Source organism: Papaver somniferum, chromosome 8 (assembly GCF_003573695.1).
Source record: "Papaver somniferum cultivar HN1 chromosome 8, ASM357369v1, whole genome shotgun sequence".
NCBI classification, from domain to species: Eukaryota; Viridiplantae; Streptophyta; class Magnoliopsida; order Ranunculales; family Papaveraceae; genus Papaver; species Papaver somniferum.
In genome coordinates, this window is record NC_039365.1 from 152656236 (window position 1) to 152678422 (window position 22187).

The window sequence follows — 22187 nt, forward strand, 5'->3', positions numbered from 1 at the left end:
GATAAGATTCTTACTAAACTTTGTGTTTGCATAGGTTTGGATATATGAGCTCTTCTCTTTTTGGTGAAAGCCAACCGCAACATCAAAGTCAACACTAGTCTTGTGAAGCAAAATCAAAGAGGACGCCGATACACTTTTACTGGTGCTCACGAGAAGGATATGCCTCAGTAGCTTATCAACATGCGAGTTGCCTTGGACAAAATGATCGCGGGTGAGGTAATATTTGATCCGTATCGAGATGATAGAAAAGATTGAAATAATTATAAGGAGAAATGATGTTGCATTTTACTACAATCGCTTGTTTTACCCTCAAGGATTTTCAATGTACGATCCACATCGGGTAATGCGACAAGTTGGTTACGTCCAAGAAGTACCCCCATCCCGGTAATGAACCATTCTATAAAGTGGTAAGGGAGGAGTGAAACACGTCCTAAAAAACCATTGACGACGTTTAAGATCCACCACCAAAGATTTCTTATTGAAACGATAGACGTGGCCATAAAATTGGTTTGAGTCTTTTGGATGAGGTGACCGAAGGTCATGAAGATCATGAGAATTACATGTCGTGGTACTTGGGTTTTCCTCGTCCTACTGTGATTAGGGAAGAAATTGTTGCACAACCGGCTCATAATAGGAAGAACACCATGAGAGAGCCAACAACAAGTCTTAAGAATTTTGTAAGTATTTTAGAGTTTTTCTTATTGTTTTAAGATTACATTATTGAATTAGTTTATTAATTGTTTGTTGTTTAATTGAAAATAGAAGGAGCACTTGAAGACCCTTGTGAAGATGATGTGTTGCACGAGAGATAGAGGATAGCCTTTGTCGATTGAAGAGCAAACTAAGCACATTGATTATGCTAAAAATGTTGACTATGAATATGTCAACAAATTTTCCAACAATCTAATGTTGAACTAAAGAGGCCTCGTAACCGTGTAAGTGGTAGTGGTCATGAAAATGCTAAACGGGGCCGTGGTGGTGCTGGTGGTCGTGGTCGTGAATGAATGAATTTCTAGTTTGTTTCTTTTATGTGTTAGACATTATGTCAAGGTTAATGGTTGGACAAATTTTTAAGGTTTATGGGACATATGTTTTCATATTTGGACAAATATTGGATTTCTAATTGTTGAATGAATGGTTTGTTTAGTTATGTTGAGTTTCAATAATTTATCCGGCAGGGTGTTGAATGAATTGTTTGTTTAGTTACAGTACCGACTAAACCAGAGCCGACAAGGTTGTAAACTGGAAAACTGCCGGCCCAGACAACAGAATTGGTGCAGTTACCATGGTCGTCACGTTAAGAACATTACGACCTAACCGACTATGCAGCAGAATATGAACTTTTCATGTGTGTGAAACTTCTATTAGCCATCAGGGTAACAAAATTACGACCCTAACGACTTAAAATGGTCGGCATATGGGGGAAACAAAAACCTAGCCGGCGAGTTCAAAATTCAAATTTTTGCAAGTACAACTGCATTGATTGACTACCCCAACGTCCAGGTTTGATCACCATCCTATAAATACACTAGTTCTCTCTATAAAACCATACACACCAAGTCATCGAAAATGCAATACTTGCTTATTTAGCTACCCAACATCGGATTTTGAACGCTAGACACTTTAGCTTGTCCATTGAACAATTTGTAAGTATTTTTGTGGTTTATTTTACGTAATCCATGTTGTTTTACCTTCCAATTAAACAGCACTAACAAAGTAAGTTTGTGCCGTGTTTTTGTAACAAGAAGTCGTGAAAGCGCACTACTTGGAGGAAAAGGAGGAAGAATTCACATTTGATGAAAGCTATCACTTCATGGTATCCAAAATTCCGGAGTATATGCCCCAGAGTTCATGGTGGGTGAATTGGACTCGGATTCCTCCAACGAAGATTGATGGTTTTAGAAGTTTTTGTGTAGGTTCTATGTAAACCTTCACGAGACTATAACTCGTCCACTAGGGTCGCCTAGGGGTTTAAAGATTTGATTTTATGTTTCAATCAATGAGTTAGATTTTATGTTTCAATCAATCGGAATCTGAATGTTGTTTTATGTTGGGTATAACTAAAGGTCGGCAAGGTTGTAAACTGCACAGCCTGCCTGCTAATCCAGACTCGTTTTGTTCCAAGATTACTTCAATGCCGACTATATTTAGCCGGCAGGGTGAGAAATTAGTAAGATGCCGACTAGCGAAGCATTTACAACACATCTCATGTGTGTCAAAAATAATAAAGTCGGCATCGATATTTATCACAAATGTGCTAGCTACCAATAGTCGTTATCTTCCTAATTTGTCGACCCTGCCGACTTTTCATACTTTCAGAACTGAAAGTGTTGATTTCTTCTTTAATTTTGAGTATGAAATCACTCAGTAGCTTTGTAATCCCCCTTTTAGAAGTGTTTGGCTTGTTTACTTTCATTTCCGTTGCAAAAAAATTCTCAAAAAAAAAAATCCTCAAAAGTCATAACCTATAATCCATGAATTCAATCTAAATAAAATCTAATTTAAGAATTTTAATCATCTAATTAACTAACTAAATTAATTAACTTTATCAAATTTTTTGTGTTAATTAAGCAAAGGTATATTAGTCATTTTGAAAATAATTGGTTGAGGGGTATTGTGTTTTACTTCATAATGACTCGGAATTTGTCTCATTAGGTATATCCTAATTAATCTGGGTATACCCAAATCCAGCGAGGTTGTTTAAAAAAGAAACGGTCCGCGAGTTATAATCCCAAAGGTGTCACTACCATCCACAAAAAACCCGCCAAAACAAAAGTAACACAAAAACCCCAAAAAACCAAAATTTTGATGAAACCAATTTTGAAATTTGAGGTTTTTGTATCAATTTAGTTTAGGATGGAGTTTTAATGAATCCCAACATTTGATACCACAATTTGGTCACTTTGGATTTTTATGACTAGTTTTTAAAAAAAAAAGAGTGATAGGGAGCATCATAGATTGGGCCATTAAGATCACTCCACGTGTGCACATATTTACAAATCCCGGTCCAACGGCACGAGTGCAAGTTTTCAAGAGAGAGTACAGAGCTAGTATGTAGAGTAATAGGTTGTACTGTACACCAAAATCGATGCGAGATATGCTGTCGGCAGATCTTCCCCTCGTTTTATAATAACCATCAGATATACTCTGGGAATAATCCAAATAAAACGACAAAAAATATCTTTATTCAACTAGTATAAATTAGCACTTTTGTCTTTAAGATACGGACAATCATTACAACAGGATCCCTACCGGGACAATTACTTTAATTCTGGATTAGGACACATCAAAGAGTGGCCAGTGGGGACTGGGGAGAACGTGTGGAAATGGACTTGGACACATCAAGAGTATAAAGATGTCCATTGTTATTTTGTGACTTTTATTTGTAATTGCTAACTTAAAATGTTTGTTAGATTAGTTTTCTTCTAAACTAGACTTTCACGGAGGCTTTGCTGATAGAGTAGCTTTAACTATCCTGCGGGTAAAAAAAAAAAAAGCTTCCTCCAAAAAAGTTTAGCCCAGGGAATGAAATGGAGATTTTTTCTTTTGGAGATCTTTTTTGCATAAGACTTAGTGAAAGGTCTTTTACGAGTCTAAATGGTTTTTGGAGGAGTTTGCCTTTCACGATTAAAATTATTATTATTATTAATGAAAAAGATCAAACAAAAAGCGTCGCTGCATCAGTATGATTTCCTCAAGAAAATAAAGAGAGAAAATAATAATAAAAAATTATATTATATCTGAATGTGCAAATAAGAAGAGAAGTTTCTTAATGCAGCTTTGACAAAGCTAACTGTCTGATTTCATTAATGATAAAAGTCACTAATCACTTTCTGCTTTGCTAACACATTTACCACTAGATAATTATCTTCCCTAAAGATATCAATAAACCTAAAAATGAATTATTTGGAGAAAGCTTCTATGACAATGAGGATGTATTAGACAAAGCTAAGATAAATACATAGAGTCACAATCGAAGGCACACATTCCTAGCCTTGGTAATTTAGAAGCATGTATGATTCAACCAAGGAGACATGTATTCACATATACATAGTTATGCGCAAAACTCCCAACGGCTAAGCCATCATTGTTTTCAATTACAACTCAACAACTTGTCCTACCAGTATTACACAGCGAACAACCATTAGTAGAGGATACCACTGCTTGCAATGATCTTTAGCGTCTCACAAACTTTCCTTCAAATGTTAAACATTTCTAGAATAACCTATTGCAAGCTTACGATGCCCAATTATAACTTTTCAGTTGTGCCGCAACATGTATATTAGGTATATTTTAGTGTTCAAATTTGATTTTGCTTGTGACCTACATATACCGAGAAAATGCTTTGTCGAAGTAGCTCATAAGGAATTCTTTAATGTTGATCATTTTATAGAACTATGTATGCTTTAAAAAAAATGTTGTGAATATAATCGAATTATTATTTGATCTGAGGGAGGATCAACTGAGGGGGTTATTCTCTCATACTATATCAGAATTGTTTGGCACCCATGTTTTTTAATGAAATCCAAATGATAATATATTTGAAGATAAATTTTAGATAATATGTTATTTCTACAACACTCTAGATTCTTATCAGATATGAACAACGTCCAAGACTAAGTTACTTGTTCATTCCATGAAGTTTGTTAAATGAGAAGCAAACCCAACAATTCTGCATCCCAGTAAATTTCAGCCAAATTAACATAAATAAATAACTGGGTCATTGGGTTGATCTAAAGTCCAAATATATTAATAGCTTCGGCCTTCTAATATCTTTCTAAAGAGTACCTTGAGGACAGATGAGCTTCTGGGGAGCTACTGTCATTACAAGCTTGTGGGATACATTGTATCTGCTGGATAAGATGAGTGAACCAGTTTCATATTCCAACTTAAAGATAATAGATGAACTTGGTTGGTCACTAGACCAGATTTTGTTGGCTATTATTCTACATATATATAAATATTATCCAGATATATCATATTATTTTAATTACCCTTAAGATAAGGATGAACCTGAAAGAAACCTAGCTAAGATACATAGTCAAAATGAATCCAGAAGTTTATAAGGATAAATACGTACCATCCACATCTTATAGATAAAGGAGAAAATCCATTTTGAAAAGGTACACATCCTCTAATCTTTTTCTCCATATAAACCTGCACGGAGCTCCTACATACTTGAGCATTACAGTATCCTTGCACCCCACCCCACCCCCACTCCATAATTTCGATGCAACCATTAGAGAGTTGAAGTGACTAATTGAAAGATAAAATCACAAGACAGTTATCCGAAGTAAAGCTTCATCATAAGCAGACAACTAGAGAATGTTGTGCCAATATTTTTTTGCTAGAACATTGTCATTTATCACTTTAAAATCGGTTGTCAAAAAATAATGCTCGAAATTAGAATTGGTAGATAGTGATGTAGTGAGAATAACCATGTCAACGGACCCTTCCTCAGTTTGTATTTGTTAAGATATGACGGTACAATTAAAAGTTATTTGAAAATAATTTCAAAAGGAAAGTTAATTTATAAACGAAAATGAATTTACAACCCTTACTTGTTTTATAAAGGTATTATATGATAGACTCCCTAATTGAATACGATAATGTTTCAAAAATTAAGTAGAACGTATTTTTATTTGGGTATACCAAAATGACAATTTAACATCTGCACTATCACACGGAGCCAACTTTATAGGCTTATAGTTCATTTATAGCTGGCGGCCGGTGAAGCCTTTTTGCTAGTTTGGAATATCAAATTTCCTCCAAATACTCATTGTTCTTATCTTTCCATATCTATCATAATATTACATAAGCAAGAAGCTTTCATATTTTTCTGCCACTTCCCTGTAATGGAGAGTGTACTTTAAGGTCTCCATATTATTTATAAGATTCTCTCTGAAATGCCAGGATATATCTTTAAAGCACTGACTAAGTAGAACCAAATTTCCTGTGCATAACTGACCGTGGAAAAACATATGACTTGTATCCTCCTCTTGTAAGTTGCACAAATTACTTATTATGAGAGGTAACAAGATATGACTATGCAGCAAATTTAGGAAAGTAGCTAAGGAGTTATAAAATTCGGACCATAAAAATATATAGATTTTATGAAGTATATCATTTTTCTAAAGATCTTTTAAAAAATGAGAAGTTGCAATATTTGATCCTTGAGTTCAAGAATTTAAAGTTTCGCCATATATATCTTTCATTCTATTTTTTTTTATTTAAGCGTCCAAATCACGAAACAGTTTCAGATGACAAGTTTTGGAGATTCAGTTTCCAATTTCTTTGGGCATTTACACATTCATCAATTGTTTGCCATTTAGATGTTTCCTTATTGTATACCAGTTATCAGACGAAAGTATAATTTACTATTTGTTTTATTATCGCCATTTTCCTTCATTCTCTTTATTTTTAGAATTTCATTCCACAAACCCACCTTGAGAGATGCTCGTGTTTATCCACCAATGTCTTATCATTTGGGTTAGTTTTTTCTTGAATTACCTTCTCCCGCAGATTCTTTTTCACATGAGCATACCTCTAAACACATTTAAATAACAAAGCTTTTTCTTTTTTGTAATTACGGGTTTTTGGAAACCAACTGATTGCTTTGGCTTGCAAATTTTCTCCCAAGAAATCCAACATATTTCCATTTAATTATCCTTTGCACCATCAGAACCTTATCACTTATTGATCATTTTTTTTATTTATTTGCACATGAATAGTTAGAAGAGAAAGGTGATGCTCCCCCATTTCAAAGAGAGAGCCCTGGTTATTATTCTCATTGTGACAAATTACTTTCCATACTCTAGATGACACAATCTCATACAGAGTAAGCTCTTGGGGTTGTTTCTAATGGAAGTCCTAGGTATTCTATAGGCGGTCATTCTCTTTTGCAAGTTGTAATCTTGTCTGTTCCAATGCTTGTCATCGTACTTTTTTTATTTCTATATTTAGCTTTAATCCGGTGAGAGTCTCAAAAATTATTATCAAAAACATGAGAGATCTTGTTAGAGCACTGCTCGGTCGAACTCGCAAGATTTGCTATCTCAAGCTTGTTTGTCAATTTTAGCGATCAAAACTATAAGTCTTGATTTCTAGTCTACTTATAGTGATGTCTCGGACTAGGATAGATTGTGTAGTTGAGCATTATACTTCACGGTGTTCATCAATTGAAGACGAAGAACTACTAAGGAGAGCTTGTGGAACTTCATCAACAAAAGGTATGTGGAGACTAAAACTCATCTATCACTCGGAAAGTCTATTTCTATTCTATCTCCTATATTGAGACACAAGTCGTATTACTATGTGGTTTTCGATTATGCACATTTGAGATCTCGAGCTGAGTTTAACTCGCTTACATATTTCTCGAAATATGTGTTGGTAAGCTTTCACTTCAACCAAGTTCATCTTATATATATATATATATATTCTTGACGAAAGTCAAAAGATGATCATGTAAAAATCGCTGAGTAACATCTTACATGGTTTGTGTGATACAATCATTTGGTGTAGACTTGGAATGTTTCGCTATGATTATTTCAATAACTTGAAAATTGCTTTGATGCTAATAGTGTGTGAAAATGGCTATTGTCATCCTCTAAGAAAGTTTCAATGATTGAAATAGAGTTTAGAGCACTTAACCAACATTGGATTATAAACATGTTATGCACTCTTGCATATATGTGATCCATGTCCGGGAACCGTAGTATGCATACCCGTATGCATACCTGTTGGTTTGAGAAGTCCGGGAACCTAAGTACGCGTACCCATACGCATACTGACATAAGGTTCATGTCTGGAAAATTCTGCTGGGTTTGGAGGTATGCGTACCCATTCGCATACTGGCGAAAACTAAACTTGATCCGGCTATTCAAGTATGTGTACCCGTTTGCATACTTGAGTGGTTAAAGTTCTAAAATCGGTTGTGACATGAAAAAATACATTTATATAATAAGGAATGCATTCTTTACAAACCGTGACTATAATGTTCATGAATTGATTTGAGTGAATCAAACCGATTTTGCTTCAATTGTGTTCTTGTATACTTCTATGAGAATATAGCAATTGAACAACTCTTTAACTAGTTTCATTTGAGTCATTTGAACTAGTTATGGTTAAGATGAATAAGGTTGATATGAGAGTGTCCATATAGCTAACCTAGGTTAACTACTATTGAGCCAACATGGTGTACACGTTTAGGTACGGTTACATAAACCTAAATGAGGGTACATTTTTCATTTGTGTATAACAAGCTAAGTTCGATCTAACGGTTGAAAGATATTAGCTTGAACCTAATCAGGTTTTCATCTAATGGTGAATATTGAATGCTTTGTTATCAAGGTAACTTAGATTGCAAATCCTGATTTGAAAACTATATAAAGGAGAACTCTAGTAACTGGAAACCTAATCCCCACACCTCCTGTGTGATAGTAGTTGTATAATCTAGAGTCGATTCTAATTTAACCTTAGGTTTCTATCGAGACCCTGTAGGTTAACGACTTGCCGACTCCATTGGGATTGTGAAGCCAGACCCAACTATTTTCTCTGTAGTTGCGTGTTCTGATCTTACTTTTACTATCGTTATTGAGTATTATCTTTGCTAAGATTTGCTTGAGACTTTTCTCTAGTAAGATTAAAAGTAGTCACAAACATCTTCGTCTCATCGTTTGTGATTCCACAATATTTTGTTTCGCTACCATAAGATTAAGATTATTGTGAGGTGATTGATAATACTAGGTTTTTCTTCGGGAATATAAGTCCGGTTTATCAATTGGTTCCTGTGCACCTTATTTTATCAAAAGACGGAATAAAACTCGTAGGTATTTATGTGGGAGACAGATTTATCTATTCCAATAGACTTTTCTGTGTGAGACAGTTTTGTTTATCAAGTCTTCGACTTTGGGTCGTAGCAACTCTTGGTTGTGGGTGAGATCAGCTAAGGGAATCAAGTGCGTAGAATCCTGCTGGGGTTCAGAGACGTAGGAGCGCAACTGTACCTTGATCAGGGTGAGATTGATTAGGGATCAACTACATTCCATTCCGAAGTTCATCGGTAGTAGGCTAGTGTCTGTAGCGGCTTAATATAATGTGGTGTTCAAAGCTAGACTAGGTCCCGGGGTTTTTCTGCATTTACAGATTCCTCGTTAACAAAATTTCTGGTATCTGTGTTATTTCTTTTCTGCATTATATTTTGTATATAATAGAAATATCACAGGTTGTGCATTAAGTTCAACCAGTTCTTGAATCCGACCTTTGGGTTGTTGATTGAATTGATTGACACTTGGATATTGGTTTGTGATGCCGTTCAAGTTATTTCTCTTATTCAATCGGGCCCGCAAATTCCTATTTTTTTGATTGCAGATTGAATTGAGAAATTGAGATATAACTCTTTGATATACTTTTCTATAGATTTAGTATGTCTGTCTAGTTGATTCTACTGAAAGTATATTGGAGTTTTTCTATTCAGATTTCCGAACGAAATATTGAGTGTGGTTGTTAGACCCCCGCTTTTTCAGATCTAATCTGTTGGATATCAGTGTTCAAGAAGATGATTGTATCATTAGCAAACTGTAAGTGTGGGATGATTACTCCAATTGTATATAGACCCTTCAATTCTCTTGTTTGCAGTAGCTTTGGTTTAGTTTCATGAAAATCTCAAGTACCAAAGTAAAGCAGAACAATTTTCCCCAAATGGATTCATAATTCCTCGATAGAATTTGGTACACCCTGTATTAACCATTCACGCAAATTCACTGTAATCAAGGATGGCATCACCCTTTTCTTTGTCACCGATGATAACACACTTATGTAAGAAAAAGAAAAAAATTTGTGATACCGTACCACAGTTTTCCATGTTATAAACTAATAAGCCTTCTTCTCAGGGAGTTTTTTCATTTGTTACCATTTAATGGTGTTTCCTTTTAATTAAGAGTTCAAGACAGACATCAATGAAATATCTTTTACTTTATGGTACAAACGATGGAGTTAATTTGTGCTTACTTTTTTCTTTTTAATTATATACAAGTTTAAAATCAATAGAGAAGAAGTCGCATCAAAACACTGCTAAGAGCAAGGAATGTGGGAGTTGAGAATCTCTTTCAAAATGAAAGAGTTAATCAAATTTGATCAAATTAGGTCCTACTGTGGATAGAGGGAAACTGCTTTCACCTCAAACTCAATCACCTCCTCTTTCATTTAAACGAGTGAGTGAAAGTCTTCCCTATACGGCTAACAATTTGCCGTGTGGAATAATATAGGAAAAACGACACTTAATTTTCCCTATAAAGTTCAAAGAAAAAAAAAACTGCTTCTAATTTGCCGTATTTGATTTATACAGAATTTTAGAAAGTAAATCTCTTCCTCATATCACATGATTCATTTGGTGTATCTAATAAAATCATGCCATGTGTACACTACAAAGTCAAATGCCTAAATAACGGTACATAGTGAGACCAAAGTTCGTTAACTGTTTTTGTTTTTGAAGCATTCGTTAACTGTTTGTTTGACTTCTGCTTTTTTCGTTCTCAAACGGGTATTTGTTTGCCGTATAAACTACTAATCCTCTATGGCACGGTAAGATTTGCGCTGCTTCGCCCTGACTCTCTTTCGTTTTGAAAGAGATAGACTACTGTTTTAGACCCTAAAAAAGTCTATCTCATAGCCCTTGTTCTAAAAAGGGTACTAAATTACTGGAAGGTACCTAAAATATATATAAGAGAAAATATTTTCCAGTTTGTCTTATATAAAATTTGTTAGGGAAATTCATATGGTAATGTACAAATCTAATTTTTTGTTGAGCCATGTGGATGGCCAAACAGGTTTCTCCACTATGGGAACAACAGTGTGGTTGATCATCAAGCGCAGGCTACGGACACTCGCTCACATGTGTAGGTTACACGCGGCGTTGGTAGAAAAAACTCTGACGTGCAGGACAAAATCGCTGGCGTTGTTCACATAAACGCGGGCGTGAGAAACTAAATCGCCAACGGTCAATTCTCCAACTTTCATATTTTCAACGTTATAACTTTCAAAACTATAAATTCCTTCAACTGAATTCATTTTTAGTCACACCACTATTATTTCTTTCTTCTAATACTTTTCTAAACCAAATATTTTGATACAATATGAACAACTTATTAAGAAAAGAGGTCAATACTGTAAACAATAGAAGAGATCGAAGAAATGAACTGGTACCTCGGCCTGCCACAGGTGTAGATTATTCTCAAAATGAGGAAGCATAGTTTGCTTCACCGAGTGTCGTTGCTGCTCAATCATTAGTCCAAGGTCATGTATCGGGGCATCAAGATCGGTCCAACGGTTACTATAGAATGAGAGGTGAATTTTCATACTTAAAGGCCGTTTATGAAGGTCTACCCTCTCAAGTCTGAGAAAGGGTTGACAGATATCCCTGGCGTGCACTTTATAGTGTGAATCCTAGAAGACACAACAACAGAATTACGACAACATTGATAGAAAGGTGATGGCCGACGACGCACACGTTCCAGTCTATGGATTTTGAAATTGGTAAGCTTGTTTAACTTAACTTAAACTTTATTTTTTAAATAATTATTAAATAATCAAAAGAATTAATCATAGTTGATATTATTCTTGTAATAGGAATTACGCCCCTAGATTTGTTTTTCATTTGTGGGATCCAAGTGGAGTAGGAGATCCGACACCATACAACCAAGATGAATGGATATCAAATAGTAAATAGCAGACACTTCTTCCCTCGTTTATAGAAGCAGATATACGTGAAGATCATAAATAATTGAAAGTAGGTGGGATATTATGTTCAGCGTTGAAGATTTTCCTTACCCAAAGCAGAAACCCGGAAGATGTAGATGATTATCCTGAACTTGAAAGGGTGTTTATCTTAAGGGTACTGGGTCAGACGTTCTTTCCAAACTCAACTTATGTTGCTCATGTTGGTTGGCTTGAAGCGTTAGAAGATCTTGACAAAGCACCAGATTATGACTTGGGCTCTCCAATTTTAGCAGAAATGTACTATGGGATGGATCAAGCGTCCATGGGTATATCTAACTTCACTAGTTTCTGGGGCATTACAGAGATAAATATCAAAATTATTATTTTTAAATTTAAATTTTATGAACAAATGTAGATTAACTCAAAATACTAAAATTATGGAGTAATTTTCAGTATTGGTGGTATACCTACTTCCGTGTTGGTAAACCAATCCTTAAACACGATACCCATAGATTTTCAATCTTGGATATGTACGTCTTGACCAACTGGGCGAAGGACACTGACAGCGACGTCCCTGGTTCCAGTTTTGTTCAGAGGTTTCAACAGATGACTCGGAGCCACAAGAATGTTGTTGTTCACCCTTACATTGATTTTCCTGAGTATGGTGGTAATGATGGAGAACGTATTCTTGATTATTCTCTCCATAGTTTTTTTTACACTCCATATTTGGATAAAGGGGTTTGGTACCTGGGAGAAAGATTGCAGTACCAAATACAAGGTATATATGCAATTACAATTAACCCACCACAACAGATGCAAACCTCTGGATCAGATTTTGATCGGCTGAGAAGAATCAATTGGGAGAGGTATGAACTAAATACAAAGAGGAATATTGATGAACCGCAGTATATCACCTGGTACAATTCGATTGAGAAGCCTGTAATTGGTACACACAACATGCACATCTATGGGTTTGATTTCCCAGGTTTATCACGCCTGACTCATGATGCAAATATTGTTCCTAGCAAGCCACCCCCAAAAGAGCCATGCTTTATGACTTACCCCACCATGGGTGCACGTTCTTCATCATCTTCGTCAAATATGCCCGAAATTCGTTGGGAGATGCCAAGTATTACTTCACAAGGTGATCCAACCACGATCCTCATTGTTTCCCAAGCTATGGAACGTGGTTATCCTTACTACAATGTGGATGCAAGTGACGAAGACTTGAGGAGACAATTGAACGATATGTATTGGTTGAATTAGCAAATGGGGGCCATACACTTGGATGTCTATCGGAAATGGAAGACGGACACAATGTGTGGATTGAGTCCAACTGTAAATGATGATGGGCGGTCACAGTCTTCCGATTCCACCAGGAGCAACATATCATGGCACGATAGTGATGATACAATGGTGGGAGAAACACAAGTCTTCCGGCTCAGTACTTCACCAAAAGTACGAAACAGTACTTCACCACAAACTGTGCCTGTATCTCAACCTCAAGTAATTCAGCCAGATCCTAGGCGCATTTCATTATCATTCTCGCCCTACAACCCAAATGATGCTTGCTACTTTGTTTACACCACCACCACAAACATCTTATATGCATGGAGGACCGAGTGCTCTCCGACAACCAAGTGCTTTCAAATTGCCTCTTGTTCTTCAACCAGCTTTTTCCCCTTATGGAAATTTAGAAAATATATTGACAAGTGGTAGTATCACAGGCCTTGGAGAATGGATGACTCCAGGCCCCGAAGATAACGATGAGCAGCGTTAGAGAGATTGTAATTTTTAATTATGTTGCATTTGTAATTCTAGTTTTAATCAATTAAAAAGTACGACAGTTTGTTTAAATGAAATTACATATGTTTGAAATTAAGCGTTTTAAAATCACTGAATATATTAAATTAAGCCTTTTACATTAGCTTCATTGATGAGAAGTACTAGGTGGAACAACAACTACAAAGAAGGGGTTGAAATTCTTCAACACCTTAAGGATTTCGAAACGAAAAGCGACATTTTTCCATCTTCGCCATTCAACCAAAGCTCTTGTTACAATCTCAATATTAGTTTCACCTCTGAGTCTATATCGATTGACTTGCATAGTTAAAGCTACAAACTCATTTACTTCTTTCTTAATTGTACGAAAACGATTTTCTATTTCGCATATAACACGACGATTCGGATTACGGGTGTCACTGCAGAACCCGTCGTGAATAACCGCCCAGAAATTCACCCATGGATAGTTTGCTGAAGCAAGATGAGTAAATAAAAAACATAATTTCTACAAATAGATTCATCTTCTTCTTCAGTATACGGAGCTCGCCGAACTAACAAGGGCCGAGATATTTTCTTTCGACAAATTTGTTGAATTCAAGAATTGAAGTATTTTTTTAAGCTCATAGAGTAAAGAAGACTAGATGTGTGAATTTGGAGTTGAAATTGGGAGTATTTATATTACTCAAAAGTCTAACCGTTGGATGACAAGGATTTTCAGCCTTCCAGATTCAGCCGTTGCCGGTTTTATGTCAAACGCCAGAGAATTCAATAGAGACGTTGGCGTGTGAAGTAAACACGGACGATTTTGGCTAAAACGCCAACGTTTCTGGCTCAATCGCCAGAGGTTGTGCCACGATCGCCTGACCTTCCATCGCGCACATGTTCTTCCATCTCACTCAACAAACCAACAAATTTATTGGTTTATTCATCCGTTTTTTATGTTTGTTGAGTTCATAGTGTTATCAAAATGAACAAATCTTTGGTTTGTTGATTCCATAGGAACTGTTCTTACCTGCTGCCAGCAAAATGGTACACCATTAGCAACCTTGGATCAGTTTTTTCTGCCTTCTTCGATCAACCGTCAAAAGTAAATGGTAAAAAATGCTCTCCCTCGTGCATGGTGCTTGATTGTAATCTTCGCCCTTGCATCGCACAAAAGATCTGGTATATACACTAGATACTTTCTTGATAATGTATACATTATATAGTTAAATCTTTAATAATTTTGAATGGATTGACATTGATATGTGGTCGTGGCACAATTAGATTGATGCTTCTGCAAAACTTTCATCAGTTTGCTAATGTTCATTGGGGCATTTCCAAATATACAGCCAAGTAAAGCCAAACTAGCATCGACTAAACAACAGTGAACGATGCTTTCCCCGCTAAACAATGTTAGTTTATTGGTTGTTTACCATCATCATTCATAGACAAGCTAGGTCACACTGGCACTTACTGAAATGGCATTTTATATTTCAACATTGGCACTTAGTGAAATATAAAATGGTTCTGTTGTTATTGATGTGCCGGAGAATATTTATTAAATTTTGAGTTCCCCAAATAGATTAGATATATAAACTTTTCTGTTTTCTGTTTCAAGTACTACTTCAACAAATCATTATTTTATGAATTTTATTTGAATTTTTTACAAATTTTATCTATTTGATTTCTTTTCACAAAAAAATTCAGGAGCTATATTATTACATGACTGCTGATGGGGTACCATTTTGCTTGGTGAGTACCGGTACCTTACTAAAATATGTCTTTTTTTATATACAATTTGGTACATCCCAAACAAAGTGTACCCCATTAGCAGCATTGTATTATTTGTGCATTGTGCAATCGGAAAGGATCAATGCCTACCTCCTAAAACGACGTGCAGGAGGTCATTATATTGTTCACACTTGGTCAAGGACTCCAGTGTCTGTGCAAAACTGCAAATCTAAGGAGGAGGGCCGCGGGAAGCAAAATCACCGTACCAACATTGAAGGGTTGATTTGCAGCTATATGTATGTAGCTAGAAAATACTAGTGGCGCATCGCCAACACTTCAATGAAATTCCATTGTTTGTCTAATACATGAACGGGGTTACAAACAATCTCCATTATGATTGAGCATTTGTGCGAATCTCTGGATTAACAGCGGCAAAAGAAAGAGATTTCTCAAAATGTTTGGCCTTGATACCAATATACTCTCTCCAAGTCATGTCCCTATACCGGATAGGATGATTAGAGTCGACAAGTTTAGGAATTGGTGCGATTTTTGAATTGCATGGTGGCCCGTAAAAGTACCCGATGGATATCCTATGATGACTTTGGTTTACAATGGCACGATGCACAGCTGACGGGAACCTACCGTTTGTCAGAATATCAAGAAGATCGCCGATATTAACAACAAATGCACCAGGTACCGGTGGAACCGTAACCCAACCGAACCCATCTACTTTAATTTGAAGACCTCTTGATCTGCTACTTTGATATAGGATTGTGAATAAAGAAGTATCAGTATGTGATGCTAAACCCATAGCTTTGTTAGGATCTGGACAAGCTGGGTATGAATTCAGTTGGAGTGCAGTGTGTGGCGCTTCGGATTTAAGATCCTCCGGTGATGAGGAAGAGCCTAGCAATGTTATCCGCAGATCGTCTTTCGTAATCTCTAACGAGTCAAGCATCAAACCAAGCAGACGGTTGGCTAGATCTTTTGACTTCTTTTGGTGTTCTTCCATTACATGACTGCATGGACATGTATACCAGTAGTTACGCCATATTGCTCATAGAATAAGTTCGGCTCTGCGATTAGTTAAAAACAGATGCAAAACTAAAGAAAGAAATTGATTACCAAAATGGAGTATGATCACCATTAGGCCAAATTTTCGAAGTCTGATCAACAGTAGCCGATTGATCAACGACGGTAAACCCTTCCTGCCATAAAAACTTGGGGAAGAAAGGTTGCATACGAGGACGACCGTATCCACCAACAGAATCCGGCGTTCGAAGAGCCTTGAGTTTTTGTTGTGAAGGTTGTGTAAATAGATTTCTACTCTGAGATTCAACTTCATCAAGAAAAGATATAGAAATTCCATGGTTTGTAATTTGAAAGGCACCCCATGTCTCACAAGCATGACCTATAAGCTTCACAATATTAGGATCTTCGATGTCTATAATAGGTATAACTTGATCATGACTGGTATCAGATATAGAGTCTTGACCGAGAGACGGCCATGTGTGAGAATCTGGTAACTCATGAACTTTTTTGAAATCGATTGGGATGATGTTATGGAGGTTTATAGGATGATCTTTATAAGCTTCTGATATAGATTTCATGATCAGTACTTTTCTGTGCACTAAGTGTGCGGAACAGCGTACTACTGCGTACTTGGTAACAGTGGGAACTGAAAAGGCTAGGTAGGTTTATCCAAACATGAGCTCTTAGTTGATGAGGAGGGTTTACGCTTCTAAAACAACGCTTAATTGGGGGCCTGCAAAATAATTAGGGCCCTAGCTACAGGACAAAAAAGGTCATGAAATAGTAATTGGTGGCTATCCCTTATCCCAATTTTTTTCAAATGGTTAATTTACCCCAAATCATTAGTGGTAATTAAGTTAATTAATTATTAATTAGTTTAGTTAGATTAAAATCAGATTTAGGAATAAAATTTTGATAAAAGAAAAATTGTGTTTTTGTGTTGTGGAGAAGAAGAAGGTGAGTTTTTAGGGGGAAAACTTAGGGTTATTTGAAATCAGTGATTCTAGTGGAGGTATTGATGTTGGTGAAGGTTTAAACAACATACATGATTGTGTTGATGGTGAGATTGTCTCAACTAATCCTATGGATTGGATGGATGTTTGATGAAGAGATGTTAATAGAGGAAGCTTTGATAAATGATTCAAATGAAGATCATATTGCTCAAAATGAAGGAACCAATCCTCCATATGAAGAACCCAAAGCTCAAAACAATCAAGTAAACTTCCTATACTCTTCAAATCGCATGAATGGTGCTCCAAGTGGTCGATTCATGGTCACTATGCAACAACTCAGTGTGAGAGTCGTTAGGTCGAGAGTATAATAAACTAACGACCCTTCTGAGTCGTCATTGATTTGGCACAAAAATAAACGACTCCAATCTGCAGGTTATGAAAAATCGTCAATCAAGTTTGGAAAAAAAATAACGACTCCATCTTTTAGGTCATCTTTAGTCGTTAACTCAATATATTTAGAACCAAACGACTCAAAAACTTTTTACTCCCTGCAGCTATCACTCTAAGGGTCGGCAGTTTGGAATTACTATTTACTTACGACCCTAACAATCCATTTCATATATACATGCGAGTCGTCATTCCGTACGTCTCTAATATTGACGACTCTAACTTTTTTTTTAATAATTTCTGATTTCATAGAACCATCTCATTGAATCGTAAAAGTCATATATCTTTCATAGGGTTACATTGAAGGAAATCAAACACAATAAACTCAATCATAAATCATGTAATTATACATGGTGCCTTCCAAGATAAAGTAGCAATCGTCTAACTCAAACTTTTTCCCACGAAGATCCTCGTAATAGCCATACGCCTTCCTCAACTAAAAACGAAAACGCAAACATACTTAGTTAGTATCGATCAAAGCTTTGGATAAGTTTTACCTCTTGCTTAAATACTTAATCTTAGAGTACCCAACATATCGGGATGGGCTTCCCTTACGGCCTTCAATTCTCTTTTCAAAACTTCACATTCGAATTTTATCTCCTTGAAGCATTCGTTGACGAGTTTCAAAGACTTTGAGTTGCGATTTCCGTCCAACGCCACAAAAACGATGAATACACGGTTCCACCAAGCATCCGTTATTTCATCAATGTCTTTTTCTTGACTTTCGAAGTGGTTTGTGACTGTCAACCAAGCTCTAACAATAACACAATTCTCTTCGGAAGTGTAGGAAGTCATGGTGTTTCTCTTCTTTTCCTCTTGGATGATAAATAAATGAGAATGAGAAGAGAAGGTTGATAATTATGGTTTTGTTAAGAAAGAGGTGAGATATGGGTTTGTATTTATATAATTGAACGACCCAACTGCCTCAACCACATTTGGTTGAGTTAAATTCTTCAACAAATGCTAATAGTATCATGAGTCGTTAATATGGAACGTTTACAACTAAACGACTTTATGACTCTATATAGTTCGTCGTCAGGTTTTACATATATAACCGAACGACTTTTGAAGAAAACAGAACAGAATGGTGTATATATGTTTGTAAAGAGTCGTTAGTTTACATAGAGAGTCGTCAACTGACGAGGTGTCGAACTCGCAAAAATAAATTCCATACTTCTCTTAAACTAACTAGTAGTATACGGATAAGCAGGTTCGTTACAAGGGAGAGTTGAGTCTAAAGTTGTCGATTCAATTTCTGAATATTAATGCAAATATGAGTATGAGAATGATCAAAGACTCTTTCTCGGTCACAAAACATGAATCTTATCAATATATCTATGTTTCTGCAAAGTACCCATTACTAATAACCCTAGAATATTTAGTACGCTCAAATATCCCGCTGTTGATGGTGGTTTTTAGCTTAGGGTTAAAATCATAAAACCTAGGCCTGACGTGACGTCACAATGTAAAGAAACGAAGCCGTGAGTACCAATATCTCCACTAGCACATTTATTGAGCCTTTCAATACGTCTAAGAAAAATTTACCAGGGTACCTTTTTTTTATATACATGCTATGTTCCACGGCAGAACCCTCAGTATTGACTGACATCATCTCCGCACATGCCAACCGCGCATGCTAACCAAGCATGCCAACCGCGCATGTCGTATATTCTAATTAGGATTTCGACATGTTAAACCCTAATTTCCGCATCTCCGCGCTAAAGGCATACCATGCTAGCCGCACCACCGTGCCAACGGCATGCCAGCCACATCTCTGCGCCAAAGGCATACCATGCCAGCCGCACCACCGTGCCAAAGGAATTCCAGCCATGCCATCCACATCTCCGCGCCAAAGGCATACCAAGCCAGCCGCACCACCGTGCCAATGGCATGCCATGCCAACTACATCTCTGCGTCAAACGCATGCCAACCATGCCAGCCGCACCACCGTGCCAATGGCATGCCATGCCAGCCACATCTCCGCGCCAAAGGCATGCCAACCATGCCATCCGCACCACCGTGATAATGGCATGCCATGCTAGCCATATCTCCGCGCCAAAGGCATGCCAACCATGCCAGCCGCACCACCATGCCAATGGCGTGCCATGCCAGCCACATCTCCGCGCCAAAGGAATACCAACCATGCCAGCTGCACCATAGTGCCAATGGCATGCCATGCCAGCCACACCTCCGCACCAAAGCCATGCCGACCATGCCTCCATGCCGCTGGCTTCCAAACGAAGGGTTGCAACAATTAACCACTACCCTATCTTCTGAGATGAAAATCTCATCCGTCCAAGTTCGCCACCAAACGCGTGGCAACTTTTGTCCCAATGTTAAGCCCTAATTTTTGCCGCGCCTAAACTATGCCAAAACCCTAATTTTGGCCGCGCATAAAACTATGCAAAAATCCTATATTGGCCGCGCCTAAACCATGCCAAAGCCACGCCGGCCATGCCTCCATGCCGCTGGCTGCCAAAAGGAAGGTTGCAACAATCAACGGTCACCCTTCCTTCTGAGATGCAAATATCAGCTGTCCAAGTTCGCCACCAAACGCGTGGCAACTTTTGACCCAATGCCAAGCCCTAATTTTGGCCGCGCCTAAACTATGCCAAAACCCTAATTTTGGCCGCGCCTAAAACTATGCCAAAATCCTAGCTTGGCCGCGCCTAAACCACGCCAAAGTCATTCCGGCCATGCCTCCATGGCGTTGGCTTCCAAACGAAGGGTTACAACAATCAACGACCACCCTTCCTTCTGAGATGCAAATCTCAGCCGTCCAAGTTCGCCACCAAACGCGTGGAAACTTCTGGCCAAATGCCAAGCCCTAATTTTGGCCGCGCCTAAACTATGCCAAAACCCTAATTTTGGCTGCGCCTAAAACTATGCCAAAATCCTAGCTTGGCCGCGCCTAATCCACGCCAAAGCCATGCCTCCATGCCGCTTGCTGCCAAACGAAGGGTTGCAACAATCAACGACCATCCTTCCTTCTTAGATGCAAATCTCAACCGTCCAAGTTCGCTACCAAATGCGTGGCAACTTTTGGCCCAATGCCAAGCCCTAATTTTCGCCACGCCTAAACTATGCTAAAACCCTAATTTTGGCCGCGCCTAAAAGTATGCCAAAATCCTAGCTTGGACGCGCCTAAACCATGCCAAAGCAACGCCGGCCATGCCTCCATGCCGCTGGCTTTCAAACGGAGGGTTGCAACAATCAACATCTACCCTTCCTTCTGAGATGCAAATTTCAGCTGTACAAACTCGCCACTAAACGACTTGTGGCAATCCCTTGGCTACGGTGCCAACACTTGGCCACGGTGCCAAGACCCTAATTTGGCCACGGTGCCAAAGCCCTAATTTTGCCACGCGAAAGCCATGACGGCCATGCATCTATGCCGCTGGCTGCCAAACGGAAGGTTGCAACAATCAACGGCTACCCTTTCCTCTAAGATGCAAATCTCAGCCGTACAAACTTGCCACCAAACGACTTGTGGCAATCTCTTGGCTATGGTGCCAACTCTTGGCCACGGTGCCAAAACCTTAATTTGGCCATGGTGCCAAAGCCATGCCGGCCATGCCGCTGGGTGCCAAACGGAAGGTTGCAACAATTGACGGCTATCCTTCCTTCTGAGATGCAAATCTCAGCCGTACAAGCTCGCCAGTAAACCAAACGACTTGTGGCAACCTTTGGATACGTTGCCAACTCTTTGGCCACGGCGCACACTTAGTTATGCTTATTCTATGGTCACGGCACCAAAGCCTAATTAGCCACGCCAAGAGCATGCGCAAGCCATTCTAGCACCGTGGCCACGCCACTGGCTACCAACGGAAGGTAACCACAATCAAAGGCTAACCTTCCTCTCAAGATGCAAAATCTCGACCGTCGAAGGTCACCACCGAGCCGGCAAGCCTCCCAAGCTCAACTTGCCAAAAAATAGCAACATGCTACACAAAACACTCGAGATATCAAAATATGTCACAAACTGGGGGATGCTCATCAGCATATTGGTCTGGAGATTTACAGCGTGCGGCGTACACTACGCCTGTTATACGAAAGTGTCATAATAGTGAGGTGGTTAGTAAATACAAGAAGTAATGGTGAAACATTTCCTTCATTATGTAAACATCAATTCCAGGCGTTACCCGTTACCGCTTTCTTCCATTTACTCAACCGTTTCCACTTCTTACGAGACCAGGGTACGTTTCGTTGCGACTTATATAAATAGGTCTCACCTATTTCCACCAAAGAACAAGTTTTGGTCAGGAGAATACAACACTCAGAAATCACTTGTTATCTTTTACATCTGTTAGCTTTCCACTTTCTGATACAAGTCGTCAAACAACTACTCTTCCCGAATCAACTATTCTGGTCTCAACACTCTCTTCGCTTTCCTCCCTAGACCAAACTTTCTCCTTCACTTTGTGACCGAAGCAAGTCTGGAACGGCCATTTCTTGGTTTAGGCCGGATTTGTACAGATTGATCTCTCGAATCAAAGTACTCCCTTGCAGTACATTGTTTAGGGTTTAGACTCGTTTCTCACCCAC

General features: G+C 38.1%; 1 protein-coding gene across 1 annotated transcript; it reads right to left on the bottom strand.

The window, feature by feature from the left end:
* Positions 1-15387: 15387 nt before the first annotated feature.
* On the bottom strand, positions 15388-16874 carry LOC113302481 (gibberellin 3-beta-dioxygenase 1-like). Its single transcript, XM_026551390.1, has 2 exons — positions 16336-16874; positions 15388-16229 (listed from the first exon to the last, which is right to left on the bottom strand). The coding sequence occupies exons 1-2, from the start codon at positions 16818-16820 to the stop codon at positions 15602-15604; spliced, it is 1113 nt and encodes a 370-aa protein (XP_026407175.1). The 5' UTR covers positions 16821-16874; the 3' UTR covers positions 15388-15601.
* Between the last annotated feature and the right edge of the window lie 5313 nt (positions 16875-22187).